The 19517-nt window shown below is 48.3% G+C and overlaps 1 protein-coding gene and 1 long non-coding RNA gene across 3 annotated transcripts in view; one reads left to right on the top strand and one right to left on the bottom strand.

Annotated features, from left to right (window-relative positions):
- Positions 1 to 1557: 1557 nt before the first annotated feature.
- IL2RB (interleukin 2 receptor subunit beta) overlaps positions 1558 to 19517 on the top strand; it is a 22554-nt gene continuing 4594 nt past the window's right edge. Inside the window, exons 1-9 of one of the 2 annotated variants that reach the window (XM_032107158.1) lie at positions 1558 to 1954; positions 3223 to 3320; positions 3648 to 3774; positions 5163 to 5277; positions 6453 to 6564; positions 7088 to 7236; positions 7670 to 7856; positions 9521 to 9617; positions 11445 to 11529. In XM_032107158.1, coding sequence (XP_031963049.1) covers positions 3239 to 3320; positions 3648 to 3774; positions 5163 to 5277; positions 6453 to 6564; positions 7088 to 7236; positions 7670 to 7856; positions 9521 to 9617; positions 11445 to 11529 — 954 coding nt within the window. In that variant the 5' untranslated portion in view covers positions 1558 to 1954; positions 3223 to 3238. Of the gene's footprint in view, positions 1955 to 1981; positions 3321 to 3647; positions 3775 to 5162; positions 5278 to 6452; positions 6565 to 7087; positions 7237 to 7669; positions 7857 to 9520; positions 9618 to 11444; positions 11530 to 19517 lie in introns of those variants that run through there. The other variant, XM_032107159.1, reaches the window with a different exon arrangement.
- LOC116443181 overlaps positions 6448 to 19517 on the bottom strand; it is a 19787-nt gene continuing 6717 nt past the window's right edge. The window contains exons 2-3 of the long non-coding RNA XR_004239768.1: positions 11350 to 11537; positions 6448 to 6528 (exon numbers count right to left, since the gene is read on the bottom strand). This is a non-coding gene — a long non-coding RNA (uncharacterized LOC116443181). The remainder of the gene's footprint in view (positions 6529 to 11349; positions 11538 to 19517) is intronic.

The raw sequence follows: 19517 nt of genomic DNA, 5'->3' as shown, positions 1-19517 counted from the left end.
TCCCAACGGGAGCCTCCACAGTGCAGCATACACAGCCAGCGGTTACCAGAGCAGGAGAGCACACAGCTCATCCTCTCTGCTGCTCCTCCTCAACAGAGGCTGGCTGGTTCTGATTCCCCAGTTGTCCTCCCCAAGCCTGGCCATGACAAGAGTTTTCAGATGCCTAGGAAGAGCATTCAAATGACAGCTCTCAAGACTCCCAGTCCTTGTTGTGCGTGGTGAAGAAAGAGGTGCTGCACTCCACTACTGCTGGCTGAGTGAGTGTTTGGTTCTGGATCAGCTGCTATGCTTTCCCAGAAATGGCCATGAGGACTGACTATTGCAGCCTCCTGCAAAACAGCTCTGCCCATGCCTTCAAGCTACTGGTTTGCTCCAACGCTACTTCTTTTTGAGGTCTAGTATCTTCTGAGATCCAGTGTCTGGGCTGGGCTTCCTGTGACTAAGAACTCATCCTCCTCCTACACCCTTTTTCCACTACCTGAATCCAAGATCCCTTTGTTGTTAAACTCAGTCCCATCCTCCAGGTTTATAGAGCCCTCAAACAGGAACTGCCTGAAGATTTGTGATTAGCCTCTGGCAACTTTTGGTCAGCAAAACTGTCTTGCCAGACCTGAGCTTGGGCCTTGAGCTGCTCTAGGAGAGAAAGATGAGAAGCATGGAGTGTGGTGACCACTGTACATGTAAGAGGAGATGCTCATCATCTGGCCTCACACCAGTGGCCATCATTGTGCAGCGCAGACCAGGCAGGAAATATGATGTGCTGCACTTCAGAGAATTCTATTTCTGTATGGAAAAGAGAGAGGGGGGTGAGGACACGTTTGCAGGTCCGTGTCTATCTGTGAACCGGGCAACCATCAGGCTGTGGATTTGCATTTGTACATCTGCCTTGGCTTGGGATGTGAAGGCAACAAAAGGGGCTATCTGTCTGCAAAGGTGAGGGCACAGGAAGCTTTGGAAAAAGGTGGAAATATTTTTTGTATCCTTGTCTGCCCTGTTGAACGGACAAGCCATGCCAGACAGACACTGCAGCTACTGCAGGGTGGCATTGCCTGGCTGGACTAGCTGCAAGGCTTAGGTTAGAGGGGGTGGTTCTTCCTTCTGTGGAGTGAATGGGGTGTTTGGCTGGGTAGGGAGGCAGTGGGATGGGTGTTCTTGTGGTGTCACAACATCTGCAAGTGTGAGGGTGTACCTCAAATTTGTTCACACTCAGTGTTGACCTGGTTCCACTCCCACTGCGACCCAAGATGGATCCTCTAAAACTGGGGCAACGATGTCTGGTTTCATTCAGGTGTTGCTCAGGTCAACAACTCCAGCTATTTTTCACAAAGTGGTCCATGGCATTTCTACTGTAGACAGACTCCTGTCCCCGGTTTCAAAGTGATCTGTAAACTTGTGCAGACCCTGAGAGCAATATGAGTGAACCATTTGGGTGTCTGAAAGAGGAAGCTATGGGTCTTGCCAGTATCCCAAGAGGACAGGTCCTTTTCGCTCTCTCTTTTGCCTCCCAGCAATGGCTTAAACTGGTCCCAGTATGTCTGAGCAGTGCTAACACCTGACCCCTCTAACTCGGTTTCTACACTTATTGCTTTATCAGCAGGAAGTAGAATGTGGTTTGGGTTTTTTTATTCTTGGCCTTACTAGCCTTTTCGATACTTCGGGGCCTTGTCTCAGTCTGACAAGGCAAGCAAGCAGCAGCTTCCTGTGCACAGGTGAGAGGGAGAAGACAGAGAGAGACCATGCATGTATGACAGAAACAGCTTTGAAGCAGAACTGCTGGGCTGGAGGCACCTCTTCTCTTGTGGACATGCGCTGAGCCAGGATACCTGCCTTCATCGCTCTCCCTTTTTCCCCTTGCCCTTCCCCTCACTATTTGACAATCAGCACCTGCTGCCATCCAACCTCACGACCCCAGGCACTCCCTTCGTCCAGACTGCTCAGTGACTGGAGCTGGAAGGTAAAGGGGGCAATGCCAGCTCTCTCCCACATGGGGGTGGCTGACCTGAAAGCATCTTAGAAGGAGTTTCAATCTGACAAACTGAATCTTGCCGTTGGGAAGGGCTTAGAACGTATTTATCTCTCTGTCTCTCCACAATCCTCTCAAATCATACCCCACATCTCACTACCACACCGCCCACTTTCTCTCTCTCCCCTGTCTGCTAATGTGTTGTCATCATGTTTTTCTTCCTCTGAACCTAATCTTTTATCACAACGGGAATTGGTAGTAAGCTCATGCCAGCCCTTTATAAACCCTCTCTTCCCACTCCTCTGGCAGTCCCAGCAAGGTCCAGTGGGGCTCCCCTCTTGTTTTGCTCAGGTCTGCCTGAGCTCCAGGGCTGGTGAGAGGTGAGGGTGGTTCCTTCTCCTGTGGGCAAAGGCAGATCTCAAGGTATGGGTGTCCAGGTGGATGGGGAGAGAGAGGGGCTTGGATGAGAAGACCATGAGACCAGTCTGTCTGATATGGAACAAGATTGTACAGGCTTTGTAAGACGAGGAGGCTCCCTGGGTGCCTGGGCTGGATGAGGGCTGCTGCTGAGTTTCCTTATTACAAAGCCCAACTTTTCTGATACCTAAAATCATGACTCCTTCCAAGGCAGAGCAAGGGTCTACTTAGAGGGGATGATGCATAGTTTGTGCACAGCTATGTAATATTTTTTTGATATGGTAAAGCCTTGACTTTCTAGGACCTGGTAAACACTTTCTTCTCCCTGATTCTCCCACCTGTCCCAAACATGGTATTCAAAATCTGCCTCCTAAGCCATGAGCTCTGCAACTAACTTCTGCCAGTTGCATCCAGAGACCCTCTTACTCAGCAAGCACCTAGTTATTTCAGCCCTAGGGTTTACCAAAAAAAGAAGCTCTCCAAAGCGCAGGCTGTGCGCAGCCGAGGCAGCACTCTCTACCTGAGTCAGCAAGCAGCCTGAGACAACGTGCGCGGACCGCTGTGCGCTCGCTCACGCGCTTTCAGAAGATATGATTCCTCCAAGCAGCCTCTCTGTGCTGCCCTGTGAACAGCTTCACTGCTGAGCAAAGCACCCAAGGCAGGAAAGCAGTGAGGTGCTGAGGGAGAAGTGCAGGCTCTGGAGTGGAAGGGATATGAGTTTCTGAACCCAGAAGACTGGCACTGCATCCCAGGACCGTGGATGCCGCCTGTGAGATGACATCTTGACATCTTCCCAAGTTCCACTGCTGAGCTGTGTTGTGGGGGTGTCTTCTCTCTTTCAGTGTGACACCAGTACTGATGAAGCCTTCATTGCTGCTTCTGTCTCACCTCTGCCTGTTCAGCCTCATGCCTCCCTCATGGGCATTAGACTCGGCGCAAGGTAAGAAGCGATTCCTTTCGCCTGTGCCAGCTGGGTGAACAGGGAGGGGAGTCAGCCAGGGCAGTGAGTGTGCCACAGTATGCTGCTGTGCAATGTTTGTGTTGTAACATACAGCCAGAGGAGGTTGCAGTATTACCAGTCTCTTACGAGCACATCAGCCTCCAAGGATATAGAGAAATGAGTGGCTCTGCTTTTCTTACTTGGAGTTGTCCAGCAGAGGAGTCAGTCTGTAGTTTGGGATGGGGCAGAATTGTCCGGGGTGGTGGTTAATGCCGAGCATCGATGCTAATTGGGCCACACTGCTGTCCATTTCTTCTCTGCTGGCAGGTGCCTCCAGCCTCACTTGTTGGTATGACTCACGGGCAGCTCTCTTCTGTGACTGGGACCCGGGCAGGGATCTGGTTGAAGCACCCTGCCAGCTGGAGATTTTATCAAAGAATGGCTTTTGTGACAGGTGGGTGACTGGAGAGGCTGAGGAAAAACAATGCCACTTAACAAAAATGTAGGCTTCCCCTTCCCAGGCCAGGTGTAGCGGAGTCACAGAGCTGAGGTGTTTTGTCTTGAATTCTGTCTCTAACCCCAGGTGGGCTGAGATGCTGGCAGCCACTGCTCAGTGTTTGCCATCTGACGGTCCCAAACTGTCTAGCACGACCCATCTTCCAGCTCCTTGGTTCTTTCTGAGCTTCGCTTTTCAGAAAATCCCTTTTCCTTGTCAGCCACCCTTGGGACAGAAAGGCATTTTCCATGGAAAATGAGGATGTATGGAGATGGGCTGGAGAAGGATGGAATTGAAGTTATACAGAGGCCATTTGGTGGTTGCCAGGATGAGATGAGATGTTGCACCCTGAGTAACAATGAATGAAGAAAAAGATTGTCCCACTTCTCTCCCCTGGCTCTTTCACCTCTTCCAGTTCATGGTGTTTTCCTCTCCCATATGCCTCCCAGCACAGGGGAGGTGTTTGCCCAGTCCTGCAGAGGGGGCTGGCTGACTCTCTGTCACCTCCAAATAGGACATCTGCAGCCAGGAGGGTTGCCAGCCTAGCCCAGGACTGCCCTGGGTGCCTGTCCTAAGGAGAGGCTCACTGTGATTCTGGCATTGAGTGGATTACTTGTCACTGTCATACAGACACCACCAATGGGGTCAGATTGGCAAATATGTCCTGGGGCTGGTGCATGGACCTAGAAAGTTGAAATATTTATGTTGCTCCATGAATGTGAATCAGACACTGTGGCTGGATTTGTTTGACCAGTGCTGTAGGAAAAAACTCCTCCCCACCATCAGCAAGTCCCAGGCCTGATCTGACCTTACAGGCAGATCAGTCAGACACCCCCCAGCTGCTCCAGCCACACTTAGAGCAGAAGAGAGGTCATGGTGTAGTGCTACCACTTGTGATGTCCTGTTCTGGCTGACTGAGATGTGACCTGGCTCAGAAGGTACATGTCACTCAGTATCTGAGATCCTACAGGGCTGTCAGTGGCTGGAAGGAGATCTGTAAATCCTAGAGGAGCTGAAACAGGCACCTGTCTTCCAGGGCCACGTTGCTGTAGGTGAGTTTGGGCTCTGCATGCCCTCTGAAATCAACAGGAAGCAGAGAAGATAGGAAGAGGGTTTTGTGAAGTCTTTGAAACTGGAAATCTGCTATTATCTTTGCCTTGAAATAACAGGGGTGCATTGACTTCCATGTGCCAGCACATAAAATTTGTTTGAGTGATACAATGGGGAGAGAAAGTAGGATTAGATCTTTGCTGTAACCTGTTCAGCAAATACAGTAGGATGTAAAATGCTTTGAAAGCCCTTTAGTGTTACATAATATTTGACTAACTATGAAACAACCTTCCCAGCTCATTGGAGTTCTTTCCCCCACCTGAAAAACGCAAGAAGCACTGCACATTACTCAAGGGAGAGAATATGACAGGGCTGAGGAGATGCAACAAAACCTTCAACCAAAACGTTAATGTGAGTAATTCATCTGGGATGTCCTGGCTAATGACAGGGTGGAAAGGATTTATATATGCATTTTGGGTGTATAAACACTGTGGCATCCAGGAGTAGTACAAAAAGCCCAGACCTAATCCCTGGCTCTGGTTCTGGGATTGGGCTTGGTGTTTTGTACTGTTGATGTACATGACTCCTGTGGGTTCCCCTGCAGGAGGGATTGGCTTCCTTGTGAGCTGGGCCACACTGGCCTGACCCATGCAGAAGAGCTGCAGGACAGACAGATCATATGCAGTGTCCCATGTCTCTGTTACCTGGGTTTGGCCCTAATCTCTTCCTCTGAGGAGGGATGGGCATCACCACCAGCTCTGAGGTCACCTCCTGAACTCATTTTCCTGGAAAGGATCAATACCATTTTCCAGATCATTAGCTACTGTGAAGTGGGGTTAGATGTGTCTAAAGCAAGATGCAACAGCAACACATCATTGGAGATGATGGTGATGCAAATCTAACTACTATTCCGTATTTAAATCACTCATATTTTAGATTCATTATGTATTTCCATCAGCCATACCCAGAGTCACTGCAGTCCCCATATTTTCAGAAAACACCCACCCAAATTTGAGCTAATATTTTTATTGATAAAGTCACAACCAGTTCTAACGACAGACAAGCTTTCATATATTTGTATATCATGTGCAAAGACAAATTTCAGGGTGGGTATATAGCTCCAAAGTCTTTTCTTTCCAATCAAGCTAATTCGTTGCTTATTCAGTACTGTATGGTGTATGTGGCCCTTCAGCATCATTGCATCTCAAGTGTCATGTTTAATACTAATGCAGTTTCAGTCTTACCAGGGAACTTAAAATGCTTTCATAAAAACAAAATTTCTCAATAAATGTCACTCATAGAGAGTAACTTCTTTTCTGCTTAGTCAGCACATACAGGAATCCCAGGAAATTAATGTATCGCAATATTTTGTGCCCTTCTTGCCAACAAACCAAGAAACAATCCAACCACATGAAATATAAATTTTTGGTTCCTCACTCACCACTGAGGTTTATGCCCTTCCACCACAAATACCTTCCATATTTATTGTCAAGTATTCCTAAACATCTTATGCATAGGCAATGCTTAGAAATCTGAATGCTTATTCACGAGATTTCATTGTCAGCAGTGGTTAATTTTCCTTGCAGAATCAGTGCTTCACCATTTCAGACCGTCTTGACTTGTCTGTCCATTGCCAAACTGGAGAGAATGAGAACAGAATACCTGTGGAAATAAAAAACTTCAATCCATTTGCAAATAGTGAGTACTCATCTGTCTTCTGGTCTCTGAAGCTTCCCCATGAGAGGATAGCTGATTTCCCTTCCTCCTCCACCCCTGTGCAACACCCACAGCTGATTTTAAGGCTTGGTCTTTTGCTTGTCCCCTGCTACAATGAGCACAATGTTGACTGCTGCCACTCGCACCTCTGTCATGCCAGTCACATCCTGTCCTGTCCCTTATCTGGATTCAAACAGGTATATCTCAGCTGCCTTCCTGAAAAATATGTGCTGCTAGAAGGACGGAAAGTCCTGCTGCTCTTCCTCTGCCCCCACACTAGTTATGTGCTTCCACCCTTCTTTAAGACAGCTTTGGCATGCATCAGTCTTTGCTGAAAGGATTCAGCTCACTAACCCAGAAGAAAAACATCTGCTTGGGACATTGTTTTGCTGGATATGTGAGTTTACCTGTCTCAAGGAGATGTCCTGCTGCTGAGGGGCTTGATGTGCAGTCCTGTTATGGGCAGACTATAGGGATATCAGCCCTGCTTCTTCTCTCTTTCCAGTAAAGCTGAGGCCTCCAGGAAACCTTCAGGTGGCTAACATAACTGAAAACACCTCCAACCTAACATGGAGCCTGAATATTTCCTCTCACTATTTGGAGGGGAGACGGGAGTACCAAGTGCGGTACCGACATGTGAGTCAGTCCTGGGAGGTGAGTACCAGAGGGAGAAACTGGGATGTGTTACCATATGAATCCTGGATGAATCCTGGTCTTGTTTATGTAACCCAAGACTTGCTCCTGGGCCTCCTCTCAGAATGTAACCAGTTTTGGTGAAGCTGGAGAGTGGATGACAGCCCCCGTTCTTTTATCTGTGTCACCTGCTGCCAGTGTTTGGTGATGACAAGGAGGCAGATGGGGATCCTATTTTACTTAGTGCTGTCACAAAAAAAATTCAGACAGTTCCAGGACAGACCTGAAAGGGATGAAAAAAGCAAAGTGAAGAAGAATTTTCCTTCAGGGTGAACAAGGAGTGCAGGAGGTGTAAGGTTTTGAGACAGGTCTTCTCTGAGGGCCTTGGAAAAGATGGGTATGTGAGGCTGTAAACCAAGGTGTTGACGATGTTCTAAATTCTCCCTACTGCCAGGAGGCTGCAAACTTGCCCATTGAACAGGACCAGATGTGGACAAATTTTGAGAGACTCTCACCCAACTCGAAATACGAGGCAGCTGTCCGTGCAAGGCCGAGTGCCAGAAGCACCTACAAAGGCATGTGGAGTGACTGGAGCAAGCCGGTCCTGTGGAGGACACACGCTGACCGTAAGGATCAGTCAGGTAGTCTGACCTGGAGGGGAAAATGGGGACTCAGGGCACACAAGGTAGAATGGCCAAAACAGGGTGAGAAGCTGAAGGAAGATGTGTAGGGAGGACTGTGTTGACCAAAGAGCAGTAGAAAGGCTGAAAACTGTCCCTCCTGATCAGTAAGGACAGATGTCTGACCAGCAGAAGCAGTGGCCAGGACTGGCATTTTCCCAGATGCTAATGTTACCTAGGAACATTCTCCCAGCTTCCTAAAATGGCCCAGTTCAGTGGAGGTATTGATCAGTGAAATGCAGTGAAATGGCTCTCAGCTCCTGAGCTGAAGAACACCTGAGCCCGGGAAGCAAAGTCTCGTGGAAACTGGGAGAGACCCACTGACTTACATGCATGATAAGACCCTTTCAAAGAAAGATCTGCTGAGATTTGCATCGGTCACTGCATGAACTTCCAGCCTTGAAAGATAATGCCCTTCGGTGAGTCACTGGCTGTGGCCTCTGTCATTTTTTTTTCCCAAAAAATAAGCAGGTAGAGGTTATTCCTTCTCATGTTGCCCCCATCCTGCCCCTGCTCAACCCCTCCCTGTTGTTCCTGGTGTTGGTATAAACAGAGGAGCTATGTTTAGAAAGGGCACTGTGTTGCTGTGGCGATCAAATTTTGACAGTGTGTGATGTCAGAGAATAGGATACAGCCGCAACCAGTTGTCATAGCAACCAAGACCCAAAGATAACCAGGGTACCAGAGGCAGAGGAGACAAAGTGATCTGAGTAGCATCTCAAGGACAGGGAAAGAGAGAATGTGCTAAAAATGTCTCCTCTGTCTTTTATTTTCCTCTGTTCTCTCATAACTTCTCCAGAGACTCTCTGCATGACCAGACCAAGGGACACAAGGGATGGGAGGAGATGAGGGGCAGGCAGAGGAAACAGGCACCAGAATAGCAAGACCAAGCAAAGGTGCACTGGGGAGATACGTGTGAAAGAGACAGATCAAGGAAAGTTTGAGATGGCGCCAAACAAGCCTGAGGAGTGCTGGCAGCCCTGGCAACGTGGGAACCCAGTCTCTTTGTCCTAACCCTACAATCCAAGTACTAAAATATGGTGTGAAGCTGTAAACTTTGACTAGGAAGGTTCCTGATGCTTTCCTACACCTCTCAAAAGAAAGAAGCCAGTCCCTTGATCCCTAGCCTTCTCTATCCTTATCCTCTTGCATTCTCAGAGACTTGTGGACCCCATGACTCCCTCCCCCACTGACCATTAATGCTGCTTCAAGCCTCCAACCCCACTTTTAGCTGGTTTTAGGAGTCCCTGCTTTCCTTGGCAATGAAACAGACGGGTTGGTGGACACTTCAATCAGCAGCAGACTGTGCCACCTCATCTGTGGCAAGCCCTAGCTGTGGTGCTGTTGTGAACAGGGAGCTCAAGCTGTTCAGCACAGATTATCTCTTAAGCAGCACTTAGGCTCTGAAACCCGTATCAGCTCAAAGGCACCCAACACAACACAGCAGAACCCACTCATACTCTGACCTGTATATTACAATTCTATGTATTATTATAATATTATATAAAATTATAACAAAGGCCCACTTTGATCATCTTGAACAGCCATGAGAGGGCTGCAGCTTCTACCTCCAGAATCCTGGTTACATTTTCACAGCCATTTCCTCATTCTTTCTCATCTTGCAGGAACATCCCAGCCAGTCCTGCCAGTTCTTATAGTGAGCACTTTCCTCTTCGTGATCATTGGGACTGCCTTCCTTATTAACTTACGGACCCTGAAATGGTAATTGAGAATTAAGTTTACATCTCTGTTCCTCTCCTGTACCTTGTGTGTACTCTCAAAACTCAGATTATTTTTCACCTGATGTTACTCAGGATAGAGATGGCTTTAAGCCAACCAATTTATGGTTTATAGCCCAACCTTCTGAGACTGATATTTGCCTGTGGAGAAATAACACCACCACCAACACTGTCGTATTGTGCCTGGTGACCTGGTGCCATGCCCTGGTGCCATGCCCTGGTGCTATGCCCTGGCTAAATTTAAAACAGCTGCATCAACACATCTGCTTCCCAGGGGTTAGAGTGGTGTTTCCTAGCAGGGATGCATCAAAATTGCCTCTTCAAAAGCAGGTCACTGGGTTGAGCACTCTCCCTGCAGCAAAAACCAAGCAAGCCTGGTTACCACTACCTTCTCATTTAAACATTCCAGCAAGAGCTCAGGCAGGATGAGGTGACTTTGGTCTGCAAGCAAAACTCCTGAGCGAGGAGTACAATTCTTGTTCTCCCTGGTCTGTGCAGTCCTCATGCACTGATAAAACCCATATGATGCTTCAAGACCTCTTTGCCAGTGTTTCTACCCAGACACTGCTTTTATTAGGGACTGAAAGTGTCTCACAAGGTTATTCCACACAATAATAGGAACAGTGACCTGTCAGCTTGGCAAGGTTAGAAACAGTCACAGGTTTTCTCATCTCAGGTCAGGGATAAAGAAGCAGGGTGCTGATATTCATGGCAGGGAGCAGGGACAAACATCCTCAGGGATGAAGCTGCAGAGGCTGGATGGTTTCTCTGTAAGGAAAGACAGAGAACCGTGCTGAAGGAAGATGGATACTGAGAAAGTCACTGGTCACTCTTTTACCCTGAGTCATAACACAAAGTTGAGGAAGTGCTAGATGTACAGCACAGAGAGAGTTAAAAAGGCCTTCTTTCTCCACAAAGTATAATTAACCTAGGGGAATTGAGTGCAGAATAATGCTGAGGTAAGATGCAAGGAAGGATTAGACATGCATGAATAAAAATAGCATCTGCAATGATGTAAGGTAGTTTATATGCAAGAACTAGCAAGTTCTGATGCTTCAGAGAGTACACCAAATGCCTCCAGAGGTCAGGAGGGTTTTTCCTTAGAAAATCCTACAGCAAAGCTTCTGCAAAGGAATGACAAGATGATCCAACCACCCTGAGGAATTGAGGAGCAGATTAGATCACTTCATGCTGCCTCAGGATGACAACGCAGCGGTTCCAGTGAAGGAGAGGCCTCTGGACCGATGCAAGGTGTACTCACTCAGGTGGCTTGCATGGCCAGTGTGCCACAGCTGTACCATGCAGCACCCTGCTAGGAGGGCAGAGAGCTGTGGCACAGCTTTCCCACTGATGGCCCTGCTCAGGCCACATGGTCCCTGTGGTGTCATTGTGGTGGCAGCAAAACAAAGAAGGGGCAGCTCACAGCAGTGGGAGCTTGGAAACAAGGGAGGTCTGCTCAGCTTGTCATCAGGACAGGGGCTGAAGGGGGTGTGTGGAGAGGTTAAGGTGACCAGGCAAGGCAAGGAAGAAACCACTAAAACCAGGAAAACCACTTCCCCAGGGAAAAGGCTGAGGGAAGCGTATTTTCCAATGCCAGGTTTATCTGTCTCATCTCTGCACATCTCATGGCTCAGCTAGTGCCTCTCGGACCACGTGAGCAAGGACAGCCCTCAGGCTCGACCTTGTTTTACCTCTCCCCCATGCCAGGGCAGTACCTGTGAATTGCAGTCCACTCTTCCACCCCCACCACAGCGACAGTGATCAGGATCAGGCCCTGCTTCATTTGTCCTTCTCATTCTCTTTCCTCAAGGTTTAAGAAGATCCTGAAGATTCACATCCCAGACCCTGAGAAGTTCTTTCCCCCACTCGTTTCGGTGCACGGCGGTGACATTCAGGTATTGGACTGGGGATGGAACCATAGGAGGGGGAAATGAGGGAAAGGAGCGTCCAGCTGCACGTGCCCAGGACAGATAGACCTACACATGCACACATGATATATGTGCCTGTAGCACCAGCTGCTGGGTTCTCTTCTTAAGTTCTATTTTCTGACCTTCTGAAACCTGACACTCAGCCAAGGCATCTCTAATTACAGAGAAATGGCAAACCACGCAAAACACAGCAAACCCTGCTCCCATAATTGGCAGCCTGAGAGAAAACAAGGGACCTGCAGGAGGGAGCTTGGCCTCTCAAGATCCCCTTCCCTCCCAGCTGAGTGCCTCCCTGCCTGCCCTAGGATGCTGTTCCAGTTTGGGCAAATTTAGAAATATATCCTCTGAGAGAAGGCACAACCACCCCTCCCCCACCAGGTTCGGGAAAAAATAAATTTTCCTCGAAGGAAAGTGAAGAAGATAAAACTATTTATTTAACAAACACATGGGAAGGAAAACAATGTTAGATGGTAAAATCTTTCGCGGTAGAGGAAAAAAACTGGGAAAGTGTTCGAGTCCTCCCTTTGGTCTCCTCGGAGCTGGGGCTTGGGCCGGGGCCAGGCCCTCTGTGCCCGGTGGAAAGTCCTCCCGATGTGCTCTGATGTTACAGCAATCAGGCAGTCCAGTAGAAAAGGGGAAAAATCCGGAATTCCAGAGAAGGAAATCCAAAGTCCAACTCTCAGTCTCTCTCCAGAGAACAAGAAGAAAAAACTGGCCAAAAACTGACTGGAAAAAAAACAAGCCGGGTGCTTCCTCCCTCCCCTGCCCCAGCTAGGGAAAAAAAAAAAACCTGCTATCTTTTTGTAACCTTGAACGAGCTGCAAACTGCTTTGAGAAAGTTTTGCTCAGTTTTTTCCTTCCCCCTTTCAGGCTCAGTTTAGAGGCATAGAAAGGCACAAAAATTAATTTCTGGGCATAGGCAGCGATATGGGATACACATCATAAGGTCACCCCAAGACATTCCACCCCTTATCCCATATTGTTGGCTCAATGCCCAAACTAAGATATTCCAATTTTACACACACATTAATACATATATATATATATATATATATACACAGCTATATATGAACAGTGACAGTGATAATCAGCAAGCAGGGGTATACTGGCATTTCACACTACAGGTGGTTGTCACACAACAATCAGATCTCCCTGTGGTACACAACGTGTTGTTCCATCTTTCTGCATTACCCACCATGTGCAACCAGGTCCCTGAGCAAAGACAACCCCACGGATGGGTTTGTCTGTACTCGAGGCAGAATTTATCCACACAGTCTTTCCTAATAGACCTCTGACATGCACTACTGGGACCTTATCTCCATCTGTTGTATGCAGGGATTCAGATTGGGCTGGACCAGCTCTATTGGTGGAACCTCGGGTGTTAACTAACCAGGTGGCTTTTGCTAGATTCTGTTCCCAATTTTTGAAAGTTCCCCCACCCAGTGCCTTCAAAGTGGTTTTCAACAATCCATTGCACCGTTCCACTTTGCCTGCAGCTGGTGCATGGTAAGGGATGTGGTACACCCACTCAATGCCATGTTCTCTAGCCCAGGTGTTTATAAGGCTGTTCTTAAAATGAGTCCCATTGTCAGATTCGATTCTCTCAGGGGTGCCATGCCTCCAAAGGACTTGCTTTTCCAGGCCCAGGATGGTGTTCCGGGCAGTAGCATGAGGCACAGGGTAGGTCTCCAGCCATCCAGTGGTGGCTTCTACCATTGTGAGCACATAGCGCTTGCCTTGGCGGGTTTGAGGCAGTGTGATGTAATCAATCTGCCAGGCCTCCCCGTACTTGTATTTGGACCATCGCCCACCATACCACAGGGGCTTCACCCGCTTGGCCTGCTTGATCGCAGCGCATGTCTCACAATCATGGATAACCTGGGAGATACTGTCCATGGTTAGATCCACCCCTCGGTCTCGTGCCCACTTATAGGTGGCATCTCTGCCCTGATGGCCTGAGGCATCATGGGCCCATCGAGCTAGAAACAACTCTCCCTTGTGTTTCCAGTCCAAGTCTACCTGTGACACTTCTATCTTTGCAGCCTGATCTACCTGCTTGTTGTTTTGGTGTTCTTCATTAGCCCTACTCTTGGGGACATGGGCATCTACGTGGCGGACTTTCACAACCAGCTTTCTTACTCGGGCAGCGATGTCTTTCCACTCTTCAGCAGCCCAGATTGGTTTTCCCCTACGCTGCCAATTAGCTTTTTCCCACTTTTCTAACCATCCCCACAGAGCATTGGCTACCATCCATGAATCAGTGTAGAGGTAGAGCTTTGGCCACTTCTCCCTTTCAGCAATGTCCAGGGCTAGTTGAACAGCTTTGAGTTCAGCGAGTTGGCTTGATCCCCCTTCTCCTTCAGTAGCTTCTGCAACCCGTCGTGTGGGACTCCATACGGCTGCTTTCCACTTTCGTTTCATCCCTACGATGCGACAAGAACCGTCGGTGAAAAGAGCGTAGCGTGTGTCTTCTGATGGCAGCTGGTTGTACGGTGGAGCTTCTTCAGCACGTGTCACTTGTTCTTCTTCATCAGTGAGACCAAAGTTTTCACCTTCAGGCCAGTTTGTAATTATTTCCAAAATCCCAGGGCGATTCAGTTTTCCGATACGGGCGCGCTGTGTGATGAGAGCAATCCATTTGCTCCACGTGGCATTGGTGGCATGGTGGGTAGAGGGAACCTCTGCTTTGAACATCCACCCTAGCACTGGTAGTCGGGGTGCCAGGAGGAGTTGTGCCTCAGTGCCAATTACCTCTGAGACGGCTTGGATTCCTTCATAGGCTGCCAAGATTTCCTTCTCTGTTGGGGTGTAGTTGGCCTCAGACCCTCTGTAGCTTCGGCTCCAAAATCCCAGTGGTCGACCTCGAGTCTCACCGGACACCTTCTGCCAAAGGCTCCAGGACAGGCCATGGCTCCCGGCTGCAGAGTAGAGCACGTTGTTCACTTCGGGTCCTGTCCTGACTGGGCCAAGGGCTACCGCATGAGCGATTTCCTGCTTGATCTGGGCAAAAGCTTGTTGCTGTTCAGGGCCCCAATGGAAATCGTTCTTCTTGCGGGTAACCAGGTAAAGAGGACTCACAATCTGGCTGTACTCAGGAATGTGCATCCTCCAGAAACCTATAGCACCTAGGAAAGCTTGTGTTTCCTTCTTGTTGGTTGGTGGATCTTATTGCTGTGATCTTATTGATGACCTCAGTGGGAATCTGACGCCGTCCATCTTGCCATTTCACTCCCAGGAACTGGATCTCTCGGGCAGGTCCCTTGACTTTGCTCTTCTTGATGGCGAAAACAGCTTCCAGGAGAATCCTGATAACTTTCTCTCCTTTCTCAAACACTTCTGTTGCGGTGTTCCCCCACACAATGATGTCATCAATGTACTGCAAATGTTCTGGAGCCTCACCTTTTTCTAGTGCAGTCTGGATCAGTCCATGGCAGATGGTGGGGCTATGCTTCCACCCCTGGGGCAGTCGGTTCCAGGTGTACTGCACGCCCCTCCAGGTGAAGGCAAACTGAGGCCTGCACTCTGCTGCCAGAGGAATGGAGAAAAATGCATTAGCAATGTCAATAGTGGCATACCACTTCGCTGCTTTGGACTCCAGCTCGTACTGGAGCTCCAACATGTCTGGCACAGCAGCACTCAGTGGTGGAGTCACTTCATTCAGGGCACGATAGTCCACAGTCAATCTCCATTCCCCGTCAGACTTGCGCACAGGCCAAATGGGGCTGTTGAAGGGTGAGTGGGTCTTGCTGACCACCCCTTGGCTCTCCAGCTCACGGATCATCTTGTGGATGGGAATCACAGCATCTCGAGTTGTCCGGTACTGCCGGCGGTGCACTGTCGAGGTAGCAATTGGTACTCTTTGTTCTTCCACCTTCAGAAGGCCGACTGCAGACGGGTTCTCTGATAGCCCAGGCAAAGCGTTCAATTGCTTAATGCCCTCTGTCTCCACAGCAGCTATTCCAAAAGCCCACCTGAGTCCCTTTGGGTCTCTAAAATACCCGTTCCGGAGGAAGTCTATGCCCAAAATGCACGGGGCCTCTGGGCCAGTCACAATGAGATGTCTCTTCCACTCATTTCCAGTCAGGCTCACCTCGGCTTCCACCAAGGTCAAATCTTGTGATCCACCTGTTACACCAGAGATAGAAACAGATTCTACCCCCACATGCTGCGATGGAATTATTGTACACTGCGCACCAGTGTCAACCAAGGCATCATATTTTTGTGGTTCTGATGTACCAGGCCAACGAATCCACACAGTCCAAAAAACACGGTTTTCCCTGGCCTCTACCTGGCTAGAGGCAGGGCCCCTCTATGCCTGGTTATCCTTCTTTCCCTGGGCCTGCACCTTAGAGGTTCCTTCATGGGAATTGGACATGCCATCGTCTTTTCCATCATTTCCAGCAGTTTGGCTACAGGCAACTGGAGCTACTTCCTTTTTGGTAGATCCTCCTTTCTGAGACTTGCGCTCCTTCAATTCACTCACTCGTGCTGCCAGAGCAGACGTGGGTTGTCCACCCCACTTCCTCATGTTTTCCCCACTGTCACACAGGAAATTCCACAGCTCACTTCGTGGGATGTACCTTCTCTCTGGGGAACGTCCGCGGAGAAGGCACTCTTTAATCTCCTGGTGATTCTTCTTCATTTCATCTTCAATTTTCTGCATACGTGTTTCCACAGCTGCAATTCTTGCATATGTTGGGCCATGCACAGAGTCTGCATATGCTCTGAGCTTCACTGCCATATCCCGCACGGTCTCATTCGCACCGTAGTCCGGTTTCATTATTGCTAAAGCAGAAGCATATTCTGGTGGCCCAAGATGTATGAGTTTTCGCCACATGTATGGAATAACTCTGGCCCGGTCTGGACTTCTCAATCCTGGGTCATTTGTGAAGACAACCTCTACCACCCCTAGTTCTCTCAGGCGCTGGATCCCTTGTTCTATGGTCTTCCACTGGGTTTGCTGCATGTAGAGATCATCTCCGCACATATATCTTTCAGCCACGCCTGTCAAAATCCGTCTCCAGAGACTGGTAGAGTTAGCCTCCCTTTTCATCTCTTGGTCGATCACTGGATCATGTGACAGGGATCCCAAATGCCTCGCTTCAGCACCGTCCAGCATCACATCATCACCTGCCGCATCCCAAATACGGACCATCCAACTTATTATGGATTCATCGGACCGTCGGGTGTAATCCTTTCTTAGGCTGTGAAGGTCCTTTATGGACATGGACTCAGTAATGGTTTCTGTGCCTGAGTCCGTTGGTGGTTTTGAGGTTCCTTCCCCTGCATCATCATCATCTTTCACTGGGCGATCAGTTTTGGTTGTGTGCTTTTTCCTCGTGACAGGAGCCACTGTCAATGGCTTAGACTCTCCATCTGGTTTGGGCTTGCTGTCTGGTTTATCTGCAGCCTGAGTGACTGGGGTATCTGCAGGCTTTGCTGATTTATCTTCCTGCCTCTCTACCTTTACTTGCTGCTGCAGTGTGCGATAGGCATATGCCAAAGCCCAACATATTGCAAGGAGCTTGTTCTCATTAGAATTGTCATTGTATTTCTCTTTCAGATATTTTCCCACCTCAGCTGGTTTCTGAATTTGTTCAGATGGGAAATCCCAAACTATCGGGTCAGAGAATTTCTTTAGGGTTTGGCCGATGTCCTCCCATTCCCCACACCACTCAAGATGTTCCACCTCTGGGTCAGGTGTCTCAGCAGTCACCCTGGAAATCTGAGCTCTCATTCTAGACAAGCTATGAATTACATGGAGGAAGATTACCAGATTAAATACCAGGAGGGTGGTCTCTTTAACATCAAGGGGATACTGAACATTCTCAAAAGATAACCTATCAAATTTAAAGGGAAGGGAAACCCCATCTCCTCCTCCTCTAACAATCTGGGTACAATTACTAATAAATTCCCAAAACAGGCTACTGAAGCTAGGACTGGGGTTAGGACGGAGAAACCACTTATCATACACACCTCGAACAGCTGCTTGTACCTCTATCAACTTCTTATAAATCATTATCACCGAGCACAGCAAAATAGAAATCCTGGTTCGTCTCCCTTCTCTGTAAAATTTACATACCAGGGACAAGATTGGAGCAAGTTGTGGATAGGTAAACAACCCTAGGGACCAAAAAAGCACTAGTACCTCAATGAAGCCTAAGGACCAGAAAGACATGAGTACATCGAGCCAGAGAGACATTATGAACTCAACCAGCATGGTGACTACTTTACTCCAACACAGAATAAGTAAATTCAACCCAAAATGTAATTAGCACAAGTTTTTTCACTTTCCTTCGAGCCACACAGTTGGGCGCCACTAAATTTGTTCCAGTTTGGGCAAATTTAGAAATATATCCTCTGAGAGAAGGCACAACCACCCCTCCCCCACCAGGTTCGGGAAAAAATAAATTTTCCTCGAAGGAAAGTGAAGAAGATAAAACTATTTATTTAACAAACACATGGGAAGGAAAACAATGTTAGATGGTAAAATCTTTCGCGGTAGAGGAAAAAACCTGGGAAAGTGTTCGAGTCCTCCCTTTGGTCTCCTCGGAGCTGGGGCTTGGGCCGGGGCCAGGCCCTCTGTGCCCGGTGGAAAGTCCTCCCGATGTGCTCTGATGTTACAGCAATCAGGCAGTCCAGTAGAAAAGGGGAAAAATCCGGAATTCCAGAGAAGGAAATCCAAAGTCCAACTCTCAGTCTCTCTCCAGAGAACAAGAAGAAAAAACTGGCCAAAAACTGACTGGAAAAAAAACAAGCCGGGTGCTTCCTCCCTCCCCTGCCCCAGCTAGGGAAAAAAAAAAACCTGCTATCTTTTTGTAACCTTGAACGAGCTGCAAACTGCTTTGAGAAAGTTTTGCTCAGTTTTTTCCTTCCCCCTTTCAGGCTCAGTTTAGAGGCATAGAAAGGCACAAAAATTAATTTCTGGGCATAGGCAGCGATATGGGATACACATCATAAGGTCACCCCAAGACAGATGCCCAGCTCTTCCCCAGATTTCCTGTTGTGATCCCCTCTCTGTGGAGGGGAGCCTCCTGTGAGCCTCTCCTCTGCTCCTGATATGAATTGCCATCACACTGGATAGCACTTTAGCAATTCCTTGCATTTTTGTCTCTTCCCCTTTTTTTCCACTCCACTATTCCCCTTGCCCTAGGCTCTCTGTGAGTATGGGCAGCTGCAAGGAGACAATTACCGTTCTGTGCAGTATTAAAGAGAGCATCAGGTGCAAGGCGTGGGAGGTGATCCCAAGTGTAAGGAGGGTGGAAACAAACTGCAGAGGGTCCAGAGACAGCAAAGCTTTGGAAAAGCCAAGGTGCAAAAAGGCTTAGAAAGCTTGAACTACAGGGAAAGAGTACAGAGTAGGGGAACGGGTGTGCAGCAGGCACTGAAGACACTTTATCAGTGCAGAAAGAACTTGAAAAATTTGCTTTACAAGCCATAAAGGCAATGGATTTGGGTGTCATCAAAAGCAGTTTATTTTTAAGGATAATGATGCGCTGCAGGATGTTGCTCATGATGAATGTGAAAATTAGGCACAAGGGGCCTGTAAGAGCACTTTAGACAAGAAATCTGCATACGGCCATGTGCATGTATCAGAGGCTTGTTCAGCACCGAGGAATAGATTGCATGAAATGCACCTCAATACTGTTTTTCATGCTTCACTTCATCTTATGGTCTTGTAAGGTTTTTTCCTATCTTTTTTATTCCCTTCGTGTCACTTTATTTGTCCATCTTAAATTCCCTGCTCCAGAAATCTCAAGCATAGGCTGACAAGGTCCACTCTTGATTTTAAAGTGACAGAATGACATACTCTCTCCACAAATCCTGCAGATGAGACATCAAGAATGTGAATTTCCATCCCCACCACCTCTGGTAACTCTTGCTTGGACAGAGAACAGGTCACTTGACTGCAGTGGCCACTCAATAGAAGAAACCTTTGGTTCCCCTCTGAGTGC

This window comes from Corvus moneduloides, chromosome 4 (genome assembly GCF_009650955.1).
Source record: "Corvus moneduloides isolate bCorMon1 chromosome 4, bCorMon1.pri, whole genome shotgun sequence".
Classification (NCBI taxonomy): Eukaryota; Metazoa; Chordata; class Aves; order Passeriformes; family Corvidae; genus Corvus; species Corvus moneduloides.
The sequence above is the reverse complement of the archived record's forward strand: the minus strand, read 5'-3'. Positions and strand labels throughout refer to the sequence as shown.